This window comes from Bison bison, unplaced genomic scaffold, assembly GCF_000754665.1.
Source record: "Bison bison bison isolate TAMUID 2011002044 unplaced genomic scaffold, Bison_UMD1.0 scf7180017864261, whole genome shotgun sequence".
Taxonomy (NCBI): Eukaryota; Metazoa; Chordata; class Mammalia; order Artiodactyla; family Bovidae; genus Bison; species Bison bison.
The window spans coordinates 343,630-362,584 of record NW_011494833.1 but is presented as its reverse complement, the minus strand read 5'-3'; the positions used below and the strand labels follow the sequence as shown (position 1 = coordinate 362,584).

Genomic DNA, 18,955 nt, shown 5'->3' with positions numbered 1-18,955 from the left:
TGCCGAAGAATTGATGCTTTGAACTGTGGTGTTGGAGAAGACTCTTGAGAGTCCCTTGGACTGCGAGGAGATCCAACCAGTCCATTCTGAAGGAGATCAGCCCTGGGATTTCTTTGGAGGGAATGATGCTGCAGCTGAAACTCCAGTACTTTGGCCACCTCATGCAAAGAGTTGACTCATTGGAAAAGACTCTGATGCTGGGAGGGATTGGGGGCAGGAGGAGAAGGGGACGACAGAGGATGAGATGGCTGAATGGCATCAGTGACTCAATGGACGTGAGTCTGGGTGAACTCCGGGAGTTGGTGATGGACAGGGAGGCCTGGCGTGCTGCGATTCATGGGGTCGCAAAGAGTTGGACACGACTGAGCAACCGAACTGAACTGAACAGTGTTTTGCTATTCTAAATAATACTATGATGAACATCTTTATATGTGTTTTAGTGAATTTATCTTATTATTTCCTGAAGACAAATTGCTATGATGGGTAGAACAGAGGGTAAGCATGTTTAAAATTTTCACATGTGTTACCTGTTCGCCCCCAGAAGGTGAGTACATATTTAGATTCTCTCCAGGGGTGCTCACAACCTTTTCGCCTCCCACTGGTTAGCACAGTATCATCAGACTTAAATCTTTGCCAACTGATAGTGATAAAACCTTGTTTTTATTTATATTTCTCGAAATACCAGTGAAGTTAGATTCTGTCTGACGTCATTCAGATTTCTTATTCTGTTCATCTCCAATTGTCCTTGGTCATTTTTCTGTTCCAGTGTTTTTCTTTTTTATTTATAAGAAATTTTTTGTATGTAAGGTATATTTACTATGTGTCATGTACGTTGCATGTAATTTCCCCAAGTTTTGTGTGTTTGAGAAAGGCTTATTTTTAATTCTCAGAAGTCTTAAACTCATAAGTAGATGTCTTTTATTTATAGTTTGAGACATTGATGTCACTTGAAGAAAAGTCTTACCTGTTCTGGAATTGGATAAATACTACATTTTCATTTTACATTTTTGTGGATTATTTGATATTTAAATCTTTGAGCCATTGGTATTCTAATGAAAGGTATGCTGTAGTAATCTCACCTTATTCAAATACTAAAAGTAGATATAAAAATACATAAAACATATTTACATTGGCATTTTTTCTCTTTTTGTGTGAACTCTTAAATCACAAATACTGTTTGTCCTAAGTTTAGGGTACATAGTACAATACGGACACCATATCAAAACCCAAACTAATTACAGTGATTTTACCCTGTAGGGGGGTAATAATGCCCCCAGGTAGGCATTATTAATCCTTTTTATTTTATAACATCTTTGTGTGTATGTTTTGTTCCCTCTACTTCATTGTAAATTCTTCAAGGGCTGGGTCCACATCTGATTCATCTTTATGTCTTGTGGTCCCAGCGACCCATGAAACAAGCAGTAGTTGCTCATCACTTGTGTGACAGGCACTGGTCACTGAGGAAACAGAGGGATAAGAGGCTGTTCCTGCCATTGAGGGGCTTACCATGTAATAAGAAAGTGAAGCATAAGCGTAGCATTGTAGCCAACTACTGTATAGAGCCAGTACTCTTAAGGACATGAGGACTAGGGAAGTCCTCCCAGAGGGATCATGCTGAACCCGCAGAATGAGGAGCACATAGGAGCACCAACAGATGGACCAGAGCCAGAGAGCCATTCTACAAATGTAGAGGGATGGGAGCATTCCAGTGGCCCTCAGCTCTTGTTTAGTACGGCTAGAGTACAGGGTACTGGTCAGGCTAGTCTGGCTGGTCTGTCAGTCAGGGGATAAGACTAGAAAGATAGACAGGGGCCAGAACAAGCCTTCTGATGCGGAGGCTGCGTCTGGCTCTGTAGCACTTGACATGTGGCTCGTGCAGCTGACAGACTGAACTGTTTCCCTCCCTTTTAGATACATTTTATTTCATTCATTAAAAAAAGCATCTATACACAGAAAGATTGTTACATACAACAGTTAGTATTTACCCAGAATATAATTCTTAAATTGAAATAGAGTTGATGTGCAATATTATGTAAGTTTCAGGTGTGCAACACAATGATTCACAATTCTTAAAGATTATGTTCCATTTATAGTAACTGTAAAATACTGGCTATATTCCCTGTGCTGGACAATACGTCCTTGTAGCTTGTCTGTCTTATACATAGTAGTTTGTACCTTTGAATTCCCTACCCTTCTCTTGCCTCTCCCTCCTTTTCCCTCCCCACTGGTAACTACTTAGATTGTTTTCTATATCTGGAGCCTGGAGAAATTGAATTTTTAATTTTAATTATTTCACCCACACATGGCAGTGGCTGCTGTAAGGCTAGATCAAGTGGGACCTCCTTTACCATCCTAAAGACAGGACATTTCCCTGAGTGAGAGAGAAAAGTTGGGAGGTTATTATAATTCCTGCTTGTTTTGGAAAGATTATGTGTAAGTTCGTAACCTTTTTGAATCCGAGAACTCTGCAGCTTGACTTCTTGCCGGGCTCTTTCCTAGGGGTTGCCATGCTGGGAATGCAGCCACCAGCCAAGCAGACCTAAATCTGGCTCCTTGTGGGGCTTGCATTCTGGAAGAGGAGACACATGGGCAAGAGAAATGCAAACACACCCACACCCAGTTTGTTAGAAGACTGTGTGGATAGATATATGGATTCACGTGCTTGAATCTCAGCTCTTTTATTTATAATCACTTTTATTAGCAGTGTGACCTCAGGCACACTGCTTAGCCTCTCTGTTCATCTATAAAATACTATGCAAATAATACCTACCTTGGTGATTGATAGATAGGAGGAATAGATGAGTATTTGTAAAGCATTTGAACAGGAGTCTGAAGGGAGTGAAAAAAAAAAAGTAAGCCATATGGATTATTTATAAGCAGAAGGAGCAGCACATTCAGAGACCCTAAGACCAGACAGCACCTGGCATGGATAAAGACAGTGAGGACGCCAGTGTGGCTGGGGTGGAGTGAGAAAGGGAGAGGATCAGAGCAGTGGCAGGTGGGGGTCCCATCGGACCGGGAGTCAGGGTACAGCCTTTGGCCTTTATTTACATGGGAGGGGAGCCATTGGAGGATTTCCAGCACAAGATTACCAGGCTCCTGGACCTGAGCAGGGACGGTGGCTGTCAGTTTAGGATGAAGAATCTGCCTGAAGCTATTAGTAAGGGATTGGGTAGCTGCTGGGTTGAGACCGCAGGTGAGAGACAGACTAGTTAGGCTGCTGTCCAAATAGGCCAGGTAAAAATAAGAGATAAGAAAGAGACCTCAGGCAAAAGTAACAGGAAAAGGAACAGACTTTAGAGAAACTGAGGTTAAAGAAATGGAAGGACTCGAAGACTCTGACCATCTTCTTGGTCAGCCAGCTTTCCAAATAAAGTCGTATTCCTTGCCTCCAAAAAAAAAGAAAGAAATGGAAGGACTTTGTAAGAAATTGGCTCTCGAGGATGAAGGAGAGGGAGGGGTCAGGCCCAGCTCCTTAGTTTTCTGCTTTGAGTGTTTAGGGGATTGAGGTAGCAAGGAGGAGCATGGGAAGAGCAGAATGGGGCCACAGTGGAAGGGTTCAGTTTCAGAAGTGTTTCTCACAGGTCCGCATGATGTTCAAATGGGGTTATCAGTAGGTGCTGGAAGATATGTATCTGTGACTTAGAGAAGAAGCTTGGGGTGGAGAAAGTTAGTTGTCAGCTATCAGATCACTGAGGCAATAAGTGAAGATGACCAGTAACGGATATTAGGGCTAGGAGAGATTGGAGCCAAGACAGAAAACCTACGGGGAACAGAACAAATGGGATGTGCAGAGGCACCGAGACGTGGAGAGTCCTGAGAAGGAATTGATCAAGAGCTAACAAGCAGACTAGGGGAGATAGCTGTCCTGAGAGCCTGGGAGCAGTGAAGCAGGGCCACAAGACCAAGAAAGAGACCCACTGTCTCTTGTCGTTTGGATCTAGTAAGTCAGAAAGAAACCTTTGCTCAGACCTGTGTCTGTCTGTGGCATGAGGTCTTGGGTGGAGGAGTGGCAGCCACTGTGAAGGTGACAAAACTCACTAGGAGCGTGGTGCCTTACCTGGGACTTTGTGCATGAAGGAGGGATCTACTAGATTAACCAGATGCATGGATAGTTCACATTCCCCTTCAGTTAGTCATTCTGCCCACCTCCTACTCCCACCCCTCATCTCCCTTAACATGCAGCACCATTAGGTAGTTTAGACTGTTTGGTGACCTGTATTTTGGGGTCACTGACTTGCTTCTGGGTAGAAAGCATTAACTAGTGCCAGACTGTTATTAGCTCTATTGATTTAGGCCTGTATCTCTGACAGCATGAAATTAACTTATAAGTGTGTTGCTTGAAATAAACCCTGCTAAGAGCTCCAATGCTGGGATCATGGACCAGTTTACGTATGCTTAGATTTAAACACCCTTTTGAGAACTTGAACAGAATTTGTATCCTACTGTTGTGCAAAAACTATATGGATCTTAATTATGTTGAGTTGGTCCATGGTGATTTTCAGGTCTCCTGTTTCCTTCTACTTTTCTATATATTCATTTTATTAATTTTGGGGAGTTTGATATTGAAACTCCAACTGAAAATCTTAATTTATCTACTTTTCATTTATCTACAATTTATTTTTTACTAGTTGTAATATATAGTGGAACTGTATGTAACTTTCTTCTGTGTTTTCCAAGTCTCCTGTAAAGTGTTATCATTCTTTCATAATTTAAAAAATAAAACAATAAGTTAAGCACCCCTTTGATAAGTAAAGTAGACGTTTACTTGGAGTGTGCCATTTTTGTGATTTTTCCCACTTTCTAGAATAGGAGGGCTCTAATGCCAGGAGGACTGCGGTGATGGTGTGTGACAACTGATTCCCAGAGCCTTACCTGACCTCTGACCCATCAGCATGGGGAGGTGAGTGATGGTGCCAAATCACTGGCACTGTAAAACCCGAGATTTCAGTGCCACAGAAACACGTCTCCATGGGGAGAAAAATCTAAATCTCAAGTGAAATGTGTTCAGTTGTGTTACGCTTCTGTTGAACAACATTGTTCTTTCAGGGCTCCAGTGGGGTACCTGTCACAGAAGGAAAGTGGTCATGCCAGGTGGGTTCGACAGGGGTTAGTGTAAGTTAGCATAAAGGGCACACATGCTGGGATCTGGGAGGAGTTGAATTAAGCACAGGAGAGAGGTCTGTAAGCCTCAGAGATATGGGAAGGGGTGATAAACTCCATGGAGTGGCCCAGGAACCCATATGGTAACCAGAAACTACAAATAGAAAATTCCACCGGGTTAGCAGGCTACCTCCCCCTTCTTTGAGGTATTTTAGTCCATGAAACACTCTTTAAAGGAAAGAGTGTCGATTAACTGTAAAACAAAAGAATTTATCCCAAAGGCAGCAAAAAAAAAAAAAATTTAAAGCCTATTCCTGACATAAACTGAGAAGAAAGTTTATTTGGAGAAATGTCTCAGGAATATTTCTAAAAATACAGAGTACACAAAACGTATTTGTTGACCATTGCAGGGACATTGTTAAAGATACTGTTTTATTTCCCATCTTCTCATGCAGTCACCAGGAAGAGATTGGCCTTGGAATTCAGTGTTAGAGAATCTGCTTCTGCCTGGACCGCTTACGTTTCCACTGTAACGGGCAAAGTTTTGGTTGCTAGCATGCTCAACCACTTTTGCAGGCTTTCCTTATTACATGCTTTTTTGTACTCTAAATTCATCATCCTTAAACCTGGCTTTATTATACATTTACTTATTTACTTTATTGAACTTAATTCGTATAAACTATCTCTAATTCTGTTTTTGGAATGAGACAGGGTAAAAATAAAAACTACCTAATACTCCCCAGAAAGGGAGGGAATACAGATAAGTCATAATCATCAGGGCTTAATTCTCATTCATCTGATTTTCTAATTTTGGCTATTTTACATAGCACAATAGCAATGTGGAAGAGGCTGGTCTACATAAGGCCTTCCAGCAGGAACATAGGGGCAGCTCCTGCTGAAGGTCTTGTATTTGGATCAGTGGAGGTGAGGGGAAGCCTCTGTGGAGCAAATTGTTTTAGCTAAACCTGTCTTTTGGCATTTCAGGATTGGCATCTCCTGTCTTTTTCCTGCTTCCTGGCATTTCAGCATCTCTCCAGTGGGGTGTCCCCGAATTCTGAATACCAACTTACGCCAAATTATCGTCATCAGCCTTCTGGCTGCTGCTGTCTCACTTTTATACTTTTCTGTTGTCATAATCCGAAATAAGTATGGACGGCTCTCCAAAGACAAGAAGTTTCAAAGGTAGGAGAAAAAAAATGTGTTTTCTAGATGGTATGCCATACCTTCATCCTGTGACTTCAAGACTTTGGGGATTAGGTTGGAATTTAAGGAGCATGTGGCTGGAGGAAACGGATTTTGTACCCAATACAGCATAGCATGAAAAACTAAACTGTTTGAAACTGTTTAATTATTAACCACCAAATCCACATCATAAGAGGATTTGAGCATAAGCTTCTCCTGTAATATCATTTAAAGCTGATTTTTTAGTTACTGTTGACAGTTGGAAAATAGAGTTTTGCTTTTCAGAGCTTGTTTGAACTTATTTAAAACAATGATGAGTGTGTATCTGGTTTAGGTTACTTTTACCGTGGTCACTTTTTGTTTTCTTTTGATTTTTTTGATTATTTGACAGTTGTAAAAATGTTCTGGTGGCAGTGCCACATAGCTTAGAGATCACTGACTTGGTGTTCGTGTATTGCATTATGGATAGTCTCTGTCTCAGTAAAAGTATGTCTGTTTCTCTAAACAAGGTACTTGGCACGAGTTACTGACATTGAAGCTACAGACACCAATAACCCCAATGTGAACTATGGCATCGTGGTGGACTGTGGGAGCAGCGGGTCTCGGATATTTGTCTATTGCTGGCCACGGCACAATGGCAATCCTCACGATCTGCTGGATATCCGGCAAATGAGGGATAAAAACCGAAAGCCTGTGGTCATGAAAATAAAACCCGGTATGTAAACAATAAATATCTGCTTGGTAACCAGGTTCTTTTTCTTGGGGATGGTCTTGATCATTACCTCCTGTACAGGGTCATGAACCTCCGTCCATAGTTCTTCAGGCACTTTGTCTATCAGATCTAATCCCTTGAATCTATTTGTCACTTCCACTGTATAATGGTAAGGGATTTGATTTAGGTCATACCTGAATGGTCTAGTGGTTTTCCCTACTTTCTTCAATGTAAGTCTGAATCTGGCAATAAGGAGTTCATGATCTGAGCCACAGTCAGCTCCCAGTCTTGTTTTTGCTAACTGTATAGAGCTTCTTCATCTTTGGCTGCGAAGAATATAATCAATCTGATTTTGGTATTGACCATCTGGTAATGTCCATGTGTAGAGTCTTCTCTTGTGTTGTTGAAAGAAGGTGTTTGCTATGACCAGTGTGTTCTCTTGGCAAAACTCTGTTAGCCTTTGCCCTGCTTCATTTTGTACTCCAAGGCCAAATTTGCCTTTACTCCAGGTAGCTCTTGACTTCCTACTTTCGCATTCCAGTCCCCTCTAATGAAGAGGACATCTTTTTTTGAGTGTTAGTTCTAGAAAGTCTTGGAGGTCTTCAAAGAACTGTTTAGCTTATTCAGCTTTACTGGTCAGGGCATAGACTTGGATTACCGTGATACTGAATGGTTTGCCTTGGGAACAAACAGAGATCATTCTGTCGTTTTTGAGATTGCATCCAAGTACTGCATTTTGGACTCTTTTGTTGACTATGATAGCTACTCCATTTCTTCTAAGGGATTCCTGCCCACAGTAGTAGATATAATGGTCATCTGAGTTAAATTCACCCATTCCAATCCATTTTAGTTCACTGATGCCTAAAATGTCTATGTTCACTCTTGCCTTCTCCTGTTTGACCACTTCCAGTTTGCCTTGATTCACGGGCCTAACATTCCAGGTTCCTATGCAATATTGCTCTTTCCATCACCTGTCATATCCACAACTGGGTGGTGTTTTTGCTTTGGCTCCATCTCTTCTTTCTGGAGTTATTTCTCCACTCTTCTTCAGTAGCATATTGGGCACCTACCAACCTGGGGAGTTCATCTTTAAGTGTCATACCTTTTTGCTTTTTCATACTGTTCATGGGGTTCTCAAGGCAAGAATACTGAAGTGGTTAACCATTTCCTTCTCCAGTGGACCATGTTTTGTCAGAACTCTCCGCCGTGACCTGTCCATTTTGGGTGGCCCTACATGGCATGGCTCATAGTTTCATTGAGCTAGACAAGGCTGTGGTCCATGTGATCAGTTTGGTTAGTTTTCTCTGATTGTGATTTTCATTCTGTCTGCCCTCTAATAGATAAGAGGATTATGGAAGCTTCCTGATGGGAGAGACTGACTGAGAGGGAAAATAGGTCTTGTTCTGATGGGCGGGGCTGTGTTCAGTAAATCTTTAATCCAATTTTCTGTTGATGGGAAGGACTGTGTTCCCTCCCTGTTGCTTGACCTGAGGCAAACTATGGTGGAGGTAATGAAGATAATGGCAGCCTCCTTCAAAAGGTTCCATTCACTCACTGCTGCAAGCAGTGCCTCCCACCCTGAAGCAGGCCACCGCTGACCCACACCTCCACCGGAGACTCCTGGATACTCGTGGGCATGTCTGGGTCAGTTTTCTGTGGGGTCATTGCTCCTTTCTCCTGGGTCCTTGTGCATACAAGGTTTTATTTGTGGCTTCCAAGTTTATTTGTGTTTCCCCAGTCCTGTGTGTTCTGGTGGTTCTGGTGGGGTTAATGGTGACCTCCTCCAAGAGGGCTTATGCCGTACCAGGTTTGCCATACCCGTAGCCCCTGCGGCTGGCCACTGCTGACCCATACCTCCAAAGGCGACACTCAGACACAGTTCTGGCTCAGTCTCTGTGGGTTGGGTGTGTGTTTTGTGCCCATCTCAGGCAACCAGGTTCTTAGCAAGCACACTGTCCCAGGTGGGCCATGCATCTTAATCACCTCCCCAATCCCGGCTGCTCAGTTTCCCCGAGTGTCCCATGAGAGTACCAGCTCAGGTGTGCTGTATGTCTCCTCTGGAGAGCTAATCTCAGGCTACGACCCTCCTGGTGAATGTCAACCATCCAGGATCTTGGGAAGACATGGTTAGCAGCAAGGAGCCTGCTCACAGTTTGATGGAAGATGCCATCCCTGGGGCTGAGATTGTAGCAGCCCCTTGCCTTCCAGCTCTGACTGTCCCAAGCCTGCCTCTCTGCCTCTGGGCTGGGAAGGGCTGGTAGGCAGTCTGCTAGCTCTCCTTTGGTATTCTCTCTCCTTTGTTCTGTGAGCAGGCCAGGCTGCCTATTAGGTTGTTAGGTTAGAGCCTTTCACAGGAAAGTTCTCCTTTCTGCAGTTGTGGTTAGGCGTGTATTCTGGGGTTATTTTCCTCCCGGTTATGCTGCTTTCTGAGATTCTAGAACTCCCTGCAGACCTACCTGTGAGAGAGTTTCCTACTGTTTGGAAACTTCTTCTCCTTCATGACTCCCTCCCCAGGACAGGCCTCCATCCCTAACTCTTTTGTCTCTCTTTTGTCTTGTCTTTTATATTTTGTCCTACCTCCTTTCAAAGAGAATGGGCTGCATTTCTGGGTGCCTGGTGTCCTCCGACAGTATTCAGAAGTTGTTTTGTGGAAGTTGCTCAGCATTCAAATGATCTTTTGATAAATTTGTGGGGGGAAAGTGGTCTCCCAGTCCTATTCCTCTGCTTTACAAATAGCTGAGAAAAGAAGAGAAGCTAAAAGCAAAGGAGAAAAGATACACCCATTTGAATGCAGAGTTCCAAAGAATAGCAAGGTGAGATAAGAAAGCCTCCCTCAGAGATCAGTGTAAAGAAATAGAGGAAAACAATAGAATGGGAAAGACTAGAGATCTCGTCAAGAAAATTAGAGATACCAAGGGAACATTTCATGCAAAGATGAGCACAATAAAGGACAGAAATGGTATGGACCTAACAGAAGCAGAAGATATTAAGAAGAGGTGGCAAGAATACACAGAAGAACTATACAAAAAAGGTCTTCGTGACCCAGATAACTACAATTGTGTGATTGCTCACCTAAAGCCAGACATCCTGGAATGCAAAGTCAAATGGGCCTTAAGAAGCATCACTATGAACAAAGCTAGTGGAAGTGATGGAATTCCAGTTGAGCTATTTCAGATCCTAAAAGATGATGCTGTGAAAGTGCTGCACTCAATATGCCAGAAAATTTGGAATACTCAGCAGTGGCCACAAGACTGGAAAAGATTCCAATCCCAAAGAAAGGCAATGCCAAAGAATGCTCAAACTACCGCACAATTGCACTCATCTCACATGCTAGCAAAGTAATGCTCAAAATTCTCCAAGCCAGGCTTCAACAGTACATGAACCATCCACATGTTCAAGGTGGATTTAGAAAAGCCAGAGGAACCAGAGATCGAATTGCCAACATCCGCTGGACCATCAAAAAAGCAAGAGTGTTCCAGAAAAACACCTACATTTGCTTTATTGACTATCCAAAGCCTTTGACTGTGTGGATCACAATAAACTGTGGAAAATTCTGAAAGAGATGGGAATACCAGACCACCTGACCTGACTCCTGAGAAATCTGTATGCAGGTCAAGAAGCAACAGTTAGAACTGGACATGGGACAATCAGGAAGGGAGTCTGTCAAGACTGTATATTGTCACCCTGCTTGTTTAACTTATATGCAGAGTACATCATGAGAAACGTTGGGCTGAATGAAGCACAAGCTGGAATCAAGATTGCCAGGAGAAATATGAATAACCTCAGATATGCAGATGACACCACCCTTATGGCAGAAAGCGAAGAAGAACTAAAGAGTCTCTTGATGAAAGTGAAAGAGGAGAGTGAAAAAGTTGGCTCAAAGCTCAACATTCAGAAAATAAACAATGGCCTCTGGTCCCATCACTTCATGGGAAATAGATGGGGAAACAATGGAAACAGTGTCAGACTTTATTTTTTGGGACTCCAAAATCATTGCAGATGGTGACTGCAGCCCTGAAATTAAAAGACACTTGCTCCTTGGAAGAAAAGCTATGACCAACCTAGACAGCATATTAAAAAGCAGAGACATTACTTTGCCAACAAAGATCTGTGTAATCAAAGCTGTGGTTTTTTCCAGTAGTCATGTACGGATGTGAGAGTTGGACCATAAAGAAAGCTGAGTGCTGAAGAATTGATGCTTTTGAACTGTGGTGTTGGAAAAGACTCTTGAGAGTCCCTTGGACTTCAGGGAGATCCAACCAGTCCATCCTAAAGGAGATCAGTCCTGGGTGTTCATTGGAAGAACTGATGTTGAAGCTGAAACTCCAATACTTTGGCCACCTGATGGGAAGAACTAACTGATTGGAAAAGACCCTGATGCTGGGAAAGATTGAAGGCAGGAGGAGAAGGGAATGACAGAGGATGAGATGGTTAGATGGCATCGCCAACTTGATGGACATGAGTTTGAGCAAGCTCCAGGAGTTGGTGATGGACATGGAAGCCTGGTGTGCTACAGTCCATGAGGTCGCTAAAAGTTGCTCACATGACTGAGCGACTGTACTGAATAATTTTGGGCTTGGTGTCCATTGAAATGATCTTGTATATGGAGTCCAAAAAAATCTGGCTTTCAGTTTGTTTGCTGCTCTTTGCTTTGACAGATCACTTAATTTGAGTCCACAGTTTCCTAATTTGTGAAATAAATTTTGGATTTCTAAAATCCCCCTCAGCTTTAATATTATGGGCTAAATGACAGCTGGAACACTTATGTACTCATTCAGCAAATATTTGCTGAGCACCTCCTATTTACCAGGGACTGTGTCAGGTGCTGAGACTAACTGAACAAAACATAGTTTCTGCCCTCGAGACACTTCCAGTTGAAATGTGACAGACAAGTAAATAGGGAGTTTCAGTGAAGTGGAATGAATATACACTGAGAGGGGAGGGTGAGCATGGAATATAATGAAAGCTCACCTTCAGGGAGGGTTCTGTTAGGGAGGACTTCCAGGGAGGATGTAGCTCAGTGGGTGAGCTGGAGTCAGCCAGGTGAAGAGGGAGAAAGGAGGTGGGTAGTCAAAGAGAAGGTTCTTCCTGGTGGACGTACAGGGGCCCTCAGGCTAGAATACAAAGCATTACAGAAATGCCATGTGGTGTAGTTGGAGCCAAATGGAAGGAGTGTGGCAGGAGATGGGACGGGGGAGTGTGCAGCGAGTTTTATGCTGTTCTAGAGCTGAGCTTTATTCAGAGGGCATAGAGCCACCAGAGGATCTCAAAGCAGAAGACACCTTCTGCATAGAGAGTGGTTGGGGATGGCCAGGACTAGAGATTAGGCTGTGCTGCAGCAGGCTGGCCGAGGCTGGTGGTATCCAGAAGAGATGGTGAGAAGTGAAATAATGTGAGCAGAACCAAGGATAGGTGATCAGTGAGACCCAGAACATCTGTTGGGGATGAGGGCCCTCTGCTGGGGCTGCTAAGGTGAGTAGCAGGCAGCAAGAGCAGGATTGCAGTGGAAGTTGAGTTTGAATTTGCATATGTTGCTGTGAGGTCAAGGACATGGCTGTGTCGCATGGAAAGTTATGGGTATGATCAGTAACTTTCAGTATGATCAGTATAAAGTCAGTATGATCAGAGGTCAGGGAAGAGATCTGGTTGGCTGCAATTAAGATTGGAGATCTATTAAAATGAAAGTGGTCATCACTGTTTTCATGAACATTAAAAGCATAATAAAGGAATGGTATGAACAATTAAAAAAAGATTCGGAGATCTGAGACAGAGATGGTGATGGCAGCTGTGAGAGAGAGTGAACTTGCCTGAGGCCAGTGTGGATATGTTTGTTAAGGGCAGAGACAAGCTGACATGCAGTTGATCCCAAGTATCGGACACACAGCAATTGCTCCGTTAGGTCTGTGTTTGATGACTGAGAAGAGAGCATGGGGCCGAACTTGGAGTATCCCCGTCATTTACAGCCAACCCAATATATGTTGGATATTAATTTAAAGGACTTATCCTTTTTCTGTAGGCATTTCAGAGTTTGCGACTTCTCCAGAGAAAGTCAGTGATTACATTTCTCCACTCTTGAACTTTGCTGCAGAGCATGTTCCACGGGCAAAACACAAAGAGACCCCTCTCTACATTCTCTGCACGGCTGGAATGAGAATCCTCCCCGAAAGGTGATCCTCCCCACGAGGGCAGGGCCTGCCAGGCCAGTGGTGGTGTTGGCTGTGGTGGGTTTTCTCCCTTTTCACCCCTCCTCTCCCGCCGCCTCGTCTTCCTCTTCCATCATCATCATCATCAAAAGGAAGACATTAAAAATTCTCTGTTCAAATCTGGAACAGTACCAGACCTATAGTCTGAGCTCACAAAATACCTTTTAATGTATTTTTATATGACTGTGAAGAGTAAACTGTAAAGTTGTCATTAAAAAAAAAAACCTGATTTTTTACTTTCTTAGTTTAAGGATTGTTTGCAGTTGTAATTTTACATCTAGGAATCACGTAATTTATACAACTTCTGAAAATTCCTTCTTAAACAGTCTTTTCAGTGAATTGTTTTGGTTTTAAATTTTACTTTTTTCACACAGGATATACCAGAGCTATAGGGTTTGGGTTTTTTGTTTTTGTTTTTTTTTTTTTTAAACAGAAAAATTTAGGATTTAATATATTGACATGTAAATTTTGGGATTGTGTTACAGTCAGCAGAAAGCCATTCTGGAAGACCTTCTGACTGACATCCCTGTGCACTTTGACTTCCTGTTTTCTGACTCTCATGCAGAAGTAATTTCAGGAAAACAAGAAGGTTAGTATATTAGTCTTCAGCTTGAAATTTGGGAAGCTATTCCTATAAGTCCTCCCAGTCTTCCACTTTATATACTTTATTAAATTATTCTTAACATCTTAAAATTTGGGAAACCATAGCCTTCAAATATAATTTTTAGATGGTAATATTAGTTTTTAACATGACTAGTCTTTATAATCTAAATGTTAAGCCATTAAAAAATAATTAAGTTTGTCTTCACATTTAGGAAACATATTTTGGATTTATTTTGCTAGAAAAGGTTTGTGTTCCTTGCCTAAGTTATACAGCTTTCTGAAGTTATGGTAATTATTGAGCTGTTGGAACCTTCTACTGATTTACTTGCTAGAAAAGGGAAATTATTCTTCACTTTGATACACTGAGAAAATCTTCTGTTTTCAAAGAAATAATTCTACTTGAGAATGAAATGGCAAGTCAGTGTAATTATTTGGGGAATAGCTTGTTAGAGATGGAGACCAAAAAGCATTTATTTCAAAATCATCTATCATTTTGCCAAAAATTAGGTGAAATTCACATACTGCCATTGAACTGTTTATGGACAAGCAAGGTAAACAGCTGCTTATATAGGCAGTTTTATATGCCATACAGAAGTAAGGAAATACTATCATGGGAATTGAAAGGAAGGGGACTTTTTTTTTTCCTAGCTAGAAGCATCATGGAGAAAGTGACATTTGAACTGGGCATCAAGGGATAATTATAAACACAGCATGCCAAAGCCTGGTAAGGCTAGAGCTCTGAGAGAGGGATAGGAAGCTCATTCTAGGCAGAAAAAATGATTTAAGTCAATGCAGGTCAGTAAAGCTGCACCCTGGACAGAGGGATAAAAATACTTTAATCTGATGGAATGATGGCCCTTTTGAAAGGTCATGGTAATGTTATAGGTTAGATGGGTCTTGGTGATATCAGCATCATGATGGCGTGCGTGGTTCCTTTTCTCTTTCCCCTTTGATTTGCAACTAATTGGACATCCATAACTGGGAAAAAGTGCCTATGCATAGCACACCAGGACACCCAAGAGATCAGTTCATCTGTGCCCAAGAAAGTGGGTGGATTGGAACCCAGAGGAGTCTGCAGAGCCAGGCAGAGGCAGCAGCAGCAGGAGTGGCCCTGAGCCAGCACGACCTCTCTGGCAGAGGTGGTGGAGGGTGAAGGTGATGAGCTGGGATGGTGAATTCACCTGACTGAGAGTACTACAGCTGGAGAGACCACAGCTACTGTGAGCAGAGAAAGGAGAAGAAGGCAGAAAGAACTGAAGAGACAAGTTTCTTGCTGTCTGCTGTGGGATTCTTGCAAGAAGACAGCCCACGGACCTTTGGGGATGTCCTCCCCCACTCAAGGATCCTGTTCTCTTTAACACGCCCAAAGCTCCAGGTGTGAAGCATACATCTCCCCAGCTGTGTCACCATCCATTTTTTTTTCCCTCTCCACTGGCTTTTTTTATGTTCATTCTCCCAGCCTTAGTGATGAGGCCGCTAAGGTAAGAGAAACCAAAAGCTGTGCTGTAGCGCCACCTTGTAGAAAACAAAGAAAGGCTTCGAATTACCAATGTGTTGAATTGTTAGAATGAATGTAAACAAAGCTTAACTCAAATAAGAAAGTCATTCACTATTCAAATGCTGTGACAGACACTTTTCATCAAACTGTGAAAATCAAGTAATGTGATATCACAAGAAGAAAAAAAAAAAACAGTTTTCAAGCAACTAAATTTAGAGACGTGGAGTATTGCAATCTGACTGATAAAGAATTCAAAATAGCTGTTAGGAAGAAATTCAGTGAGCTACAAGAAAACTCAGAAAGACCATACAATGATCTCAGGAATAAAATTAACAAAATAATTTACCAAAGAGGTTGAAATTCTGAAAAAGAACCAAACAAATTGTGGAGCTGAAGAACTCAGTCAATGAGATGAATGCATTAGAAAGCATTGGAAGCCAAGCACATCAGATGGAACAGAGAGTAAATGAACTCATTGGTAAGAATATAGAAATGTTTCAGGTGGAAGAGGAGAGAGAACTAAGATTTTTTTAAAAGTGAAGAACCCCTTAACTATCAGACTTCATTAGGAAAGCCACCATAAGACTCATGGATATCCTAGAAGAAGAGAAAGGGAGAGAAGGGAGCAGAGAGCATTCAGAGAAATAATAGCTAAGAATTTCCAAAACCTGAGGAAGAAGCTGGATATACAGTCCACAGAGCTAATGGAAACACTTTGTTATTCAACACAAAAGACCTTCAAGACACATTAAAACTGTCAAAAGAGTGATGAAAAAAGTTTTAAAGGCAGCCAGGGAAACAAGACAGTAATCTACAAAGAAACCTACTTTAGGCTGTCACCAGATTTTTCTGGGAAAACTCTACAGAGGCCAAGGAGTGGAATGACATATTCAAAGTATTGAAAGAAAAGTTTGCCAGACAAAAATACTCTATCCAGTAAAATTATCCTTCAGATATGAAGGAGAAGGAAAGGCTTTTCCAGATATATTCAGGAACACTGTAGGGCTTTCCTGGTGGCTCAGTGGTAAAGAATCAACCTGCCAATGCAGGAGACATGGGTTCCATCCCTTCTCCAGGAAGATCCCACGTGTCATGAGATCCCACATGTCTGTGTACCACAACTATTGAGCCTGTGCACTAGAGCCTGGAAGCCGCACCTACCAGAGCCCACACGCCCTAGAGCCTGTGGTCTCCAACAGGAGAAGCCACCACAATGAGAAACCCACGAACCTCAACTAGAGAGTAGTCCTGACTCACTGCAACTAAAGAAAAGCCTGTGCAGCAGTGAAGATCCAGCACAGCCAAAAATAAATAAATAAATAAAATTATTTTTTTTAAAAAGAACCCCTTAGAAGGATTATACACTATGACCAAGTAGGATTTATCCCTGGGATACAAGTATGATTGAAAATATGCAGATCAGTAAATGTAGTACATCAGTAAAATGAAAGATGAAAATCATTTCATCTCAATAGATGCAGAAAAAGCATTTGACAAAGTATATCCTTTCATGATTAAAAAAAAAAAAGGCCCTTAATAAATTGGGTATAGAAGGAACAGACCTCAGCATAATAAAGGCCATATATGACAGACTCACAGCTAACATTATAGCTGTTATAATGTTATTATAACATTATAATGTTATAATAACATTGTATAACATTTTTTTATATAAAATGAAAGCATTTCCTCAAAGATCAAGAATAAGACAAGGATGCCCACTCTTCTTACTCCTATTCAATATAATATTGAAAGTCCCAGCTAGAGCAGTTAGGTAAGGCTAAGAAAAGCATCCATAAAGGAAGAAGTAAATTTAATGCTGTTTGCTGATGATGTATTCATATACAAAGAATTCCAAAGACTCGGTCAAAAATATTAGTTGTTGTATTTGTCAACTATTTCAGTAAAGAGGATGCAAAATGAGCATTAGCATTGTTTATGCTAATGATGAAGCATCTAAAAAAGAAAACAGTCCCACCCACAGAAGCATGAAAAATGTTAAATACTTAGGAATAAATTTAACCAAGGAAGTGAAAGATCTGTACAATGAAAACTGCCTAGACTTTACTGAAAACAATCAAAGCCATAACCATATGGAAAGATGTTCTATAGAGTTGGTAAGTCATCTACAGATTGAATGCAATTCCCATGAAAATACCAGAGACATTATCTACAGAGATAGAACAATCCTAAATTGTGGGTGGCACTGCAAAGGACCCCAGATAGCCAAAGTAATCCTGAGAAAAAAGAACAAAGCCAATCAGGTGTCTGAGTTTCAAACTCTACTCCAAAGCCATAGTAATCAAAATAGTGTGGTACTGGTGCAGAAATAAACACAGCAACCAGTGGAACAGGATAGAGGGCCTGTTATTAAATCCTGTCAGATAATACTTGAAAAGAGAGCCAAGAAAACTTAATGGGTAAAAAATTGTCTCTTCAATTGATGATGCTCAAAAACCTGGAGAAACACATGCAGAGCAATGAAATTGGACCCCTATGTCATGGATCAAATACCTAAACATAAGGCTTGATGCTGTACAGCTCCTGTAAGAAAGAAAGAAGTTCATCATGGCAATGATTTTTTTGGATAAGACACCAAAAGCAAAAATCAACGAATGGGCTATATCGAACTCAAAAGCTTCTGCACAGAAAAAGAAATAACAAAATGAAAAGATAGCCTACAGAATAGGAGGAACTTTTTGCAAATCATCTTTCATATAAGTGGTTAATATCCAAAATATATGTAAAGAACTCATATGACTTTAATAACAACAAAATCTGATTTAAAAATGGGCAGAAGAACTAAATAGACATTTTCAAAAGAGGGTGTCAGAATGGCTAGCAGGCACATGAAAAGATGCTCAATATCACCAATCATCAGGAAAACATAAAACCACAGTAAGCTATCACCTCATACCTGCTAGAATGGCTACCCTCAAGAAAACAAGAGATAGCAGGTTCTGATGAGAAATGGATGAAAAGGGAATCCTTATACACTAGGGATGGAAATATAAATTGGTCCACCACTATGGAAAATAATATGGAAGTTCCTCAATAAAGTAAGTTCTCAGAAATATAAATGCTGTGTCATATGGTACCCCTAATTTCATTGAAAGTAAAGTGAAAGTGAAGTTGCTCAGTCGTGTCTGACTCTTTGCGACCCCATGGACTGTAGCCCACCAGGTTCCTCCATCCATGGAGTTTTCTAGGCAAGAATACTGGAGTGGGTTGCCATTTCTTTCTCCAGAGGATCTTCCAAACCCAGGGATTGAATCCAGGTCTCCCACATTGCGGGCAGATGCTTTACCGTCTGAGTCGGGTAGATCTTCCTGACCCAGGGATCAAACCCAGGTCTCCCGCATTGCGGGCAGATGCTTTACCATCTGAGTCGGGTAGATCCCCTGGAGAAGGAAATGGCAACCCACTCCAGTACTCTTGCCTAGAAGAGTCCATGGATGGAGGAGCCTGGTGGGCTACAGTCCATGGGGTCGCAAAGAGTTGGACATGACTGAGCGACTTCACTTTCAATGAAATTAGGGGTACCATATGACAGCATTTATATTTCTGGGTATATGCCCAAAGGAAATGAAAATAGAATTTTGACAAGATACATGTACTCCCATGTTTATTGAAGTGTTATTCACAATAGCCAAG

General features: G+C 41.6%; 1 protein-coding gene across 2 annotated transcripts in view; it reads left to right on the top strand.

The window, feature by feature from the left end:
* The first annotated feature begins 4,716 nt into the window (after nucleotides 1–4,716).
* ENTPD4 (ectonucleoside triphosphate diphosphohydrolase 4) overlaps nucleotides 4,717–18,955 on the top strand; it is a 28,618-nt gene continuing 14,379 nt past the window's right edge. For both annotated transcript variants that reach the window (XM_010848213.1, XM_010848212.1), the window contains exons 1-5: nucleotides 4,717–4,903; nucleotides 6,088–6,285; nucleotides 6,795–7,000; nucleotides 13,014–13,164; nucleotides 13,686–13,789. In XM_010848213.1, the coding sequence (XP_010846515.1) occupies nucleotides 4,896–4,903; nucleotides 6,088–6,285; nucleotides 6,795–7,000; nucleotides 13,014–13,164; nucleotides 13,686–13,789 (667 nt within the window). In that variant the 5' untranslated portion in view covers nucleotides 4,717–4,895. The remainder of the gene's footprint in view (nucleotides 4,904–6,087; nucleotides 6,286–6,794; nucleotides 7,001–13,013; nucleotides 13,165–13,685; nucleotides 13,790–18,955) is intronic.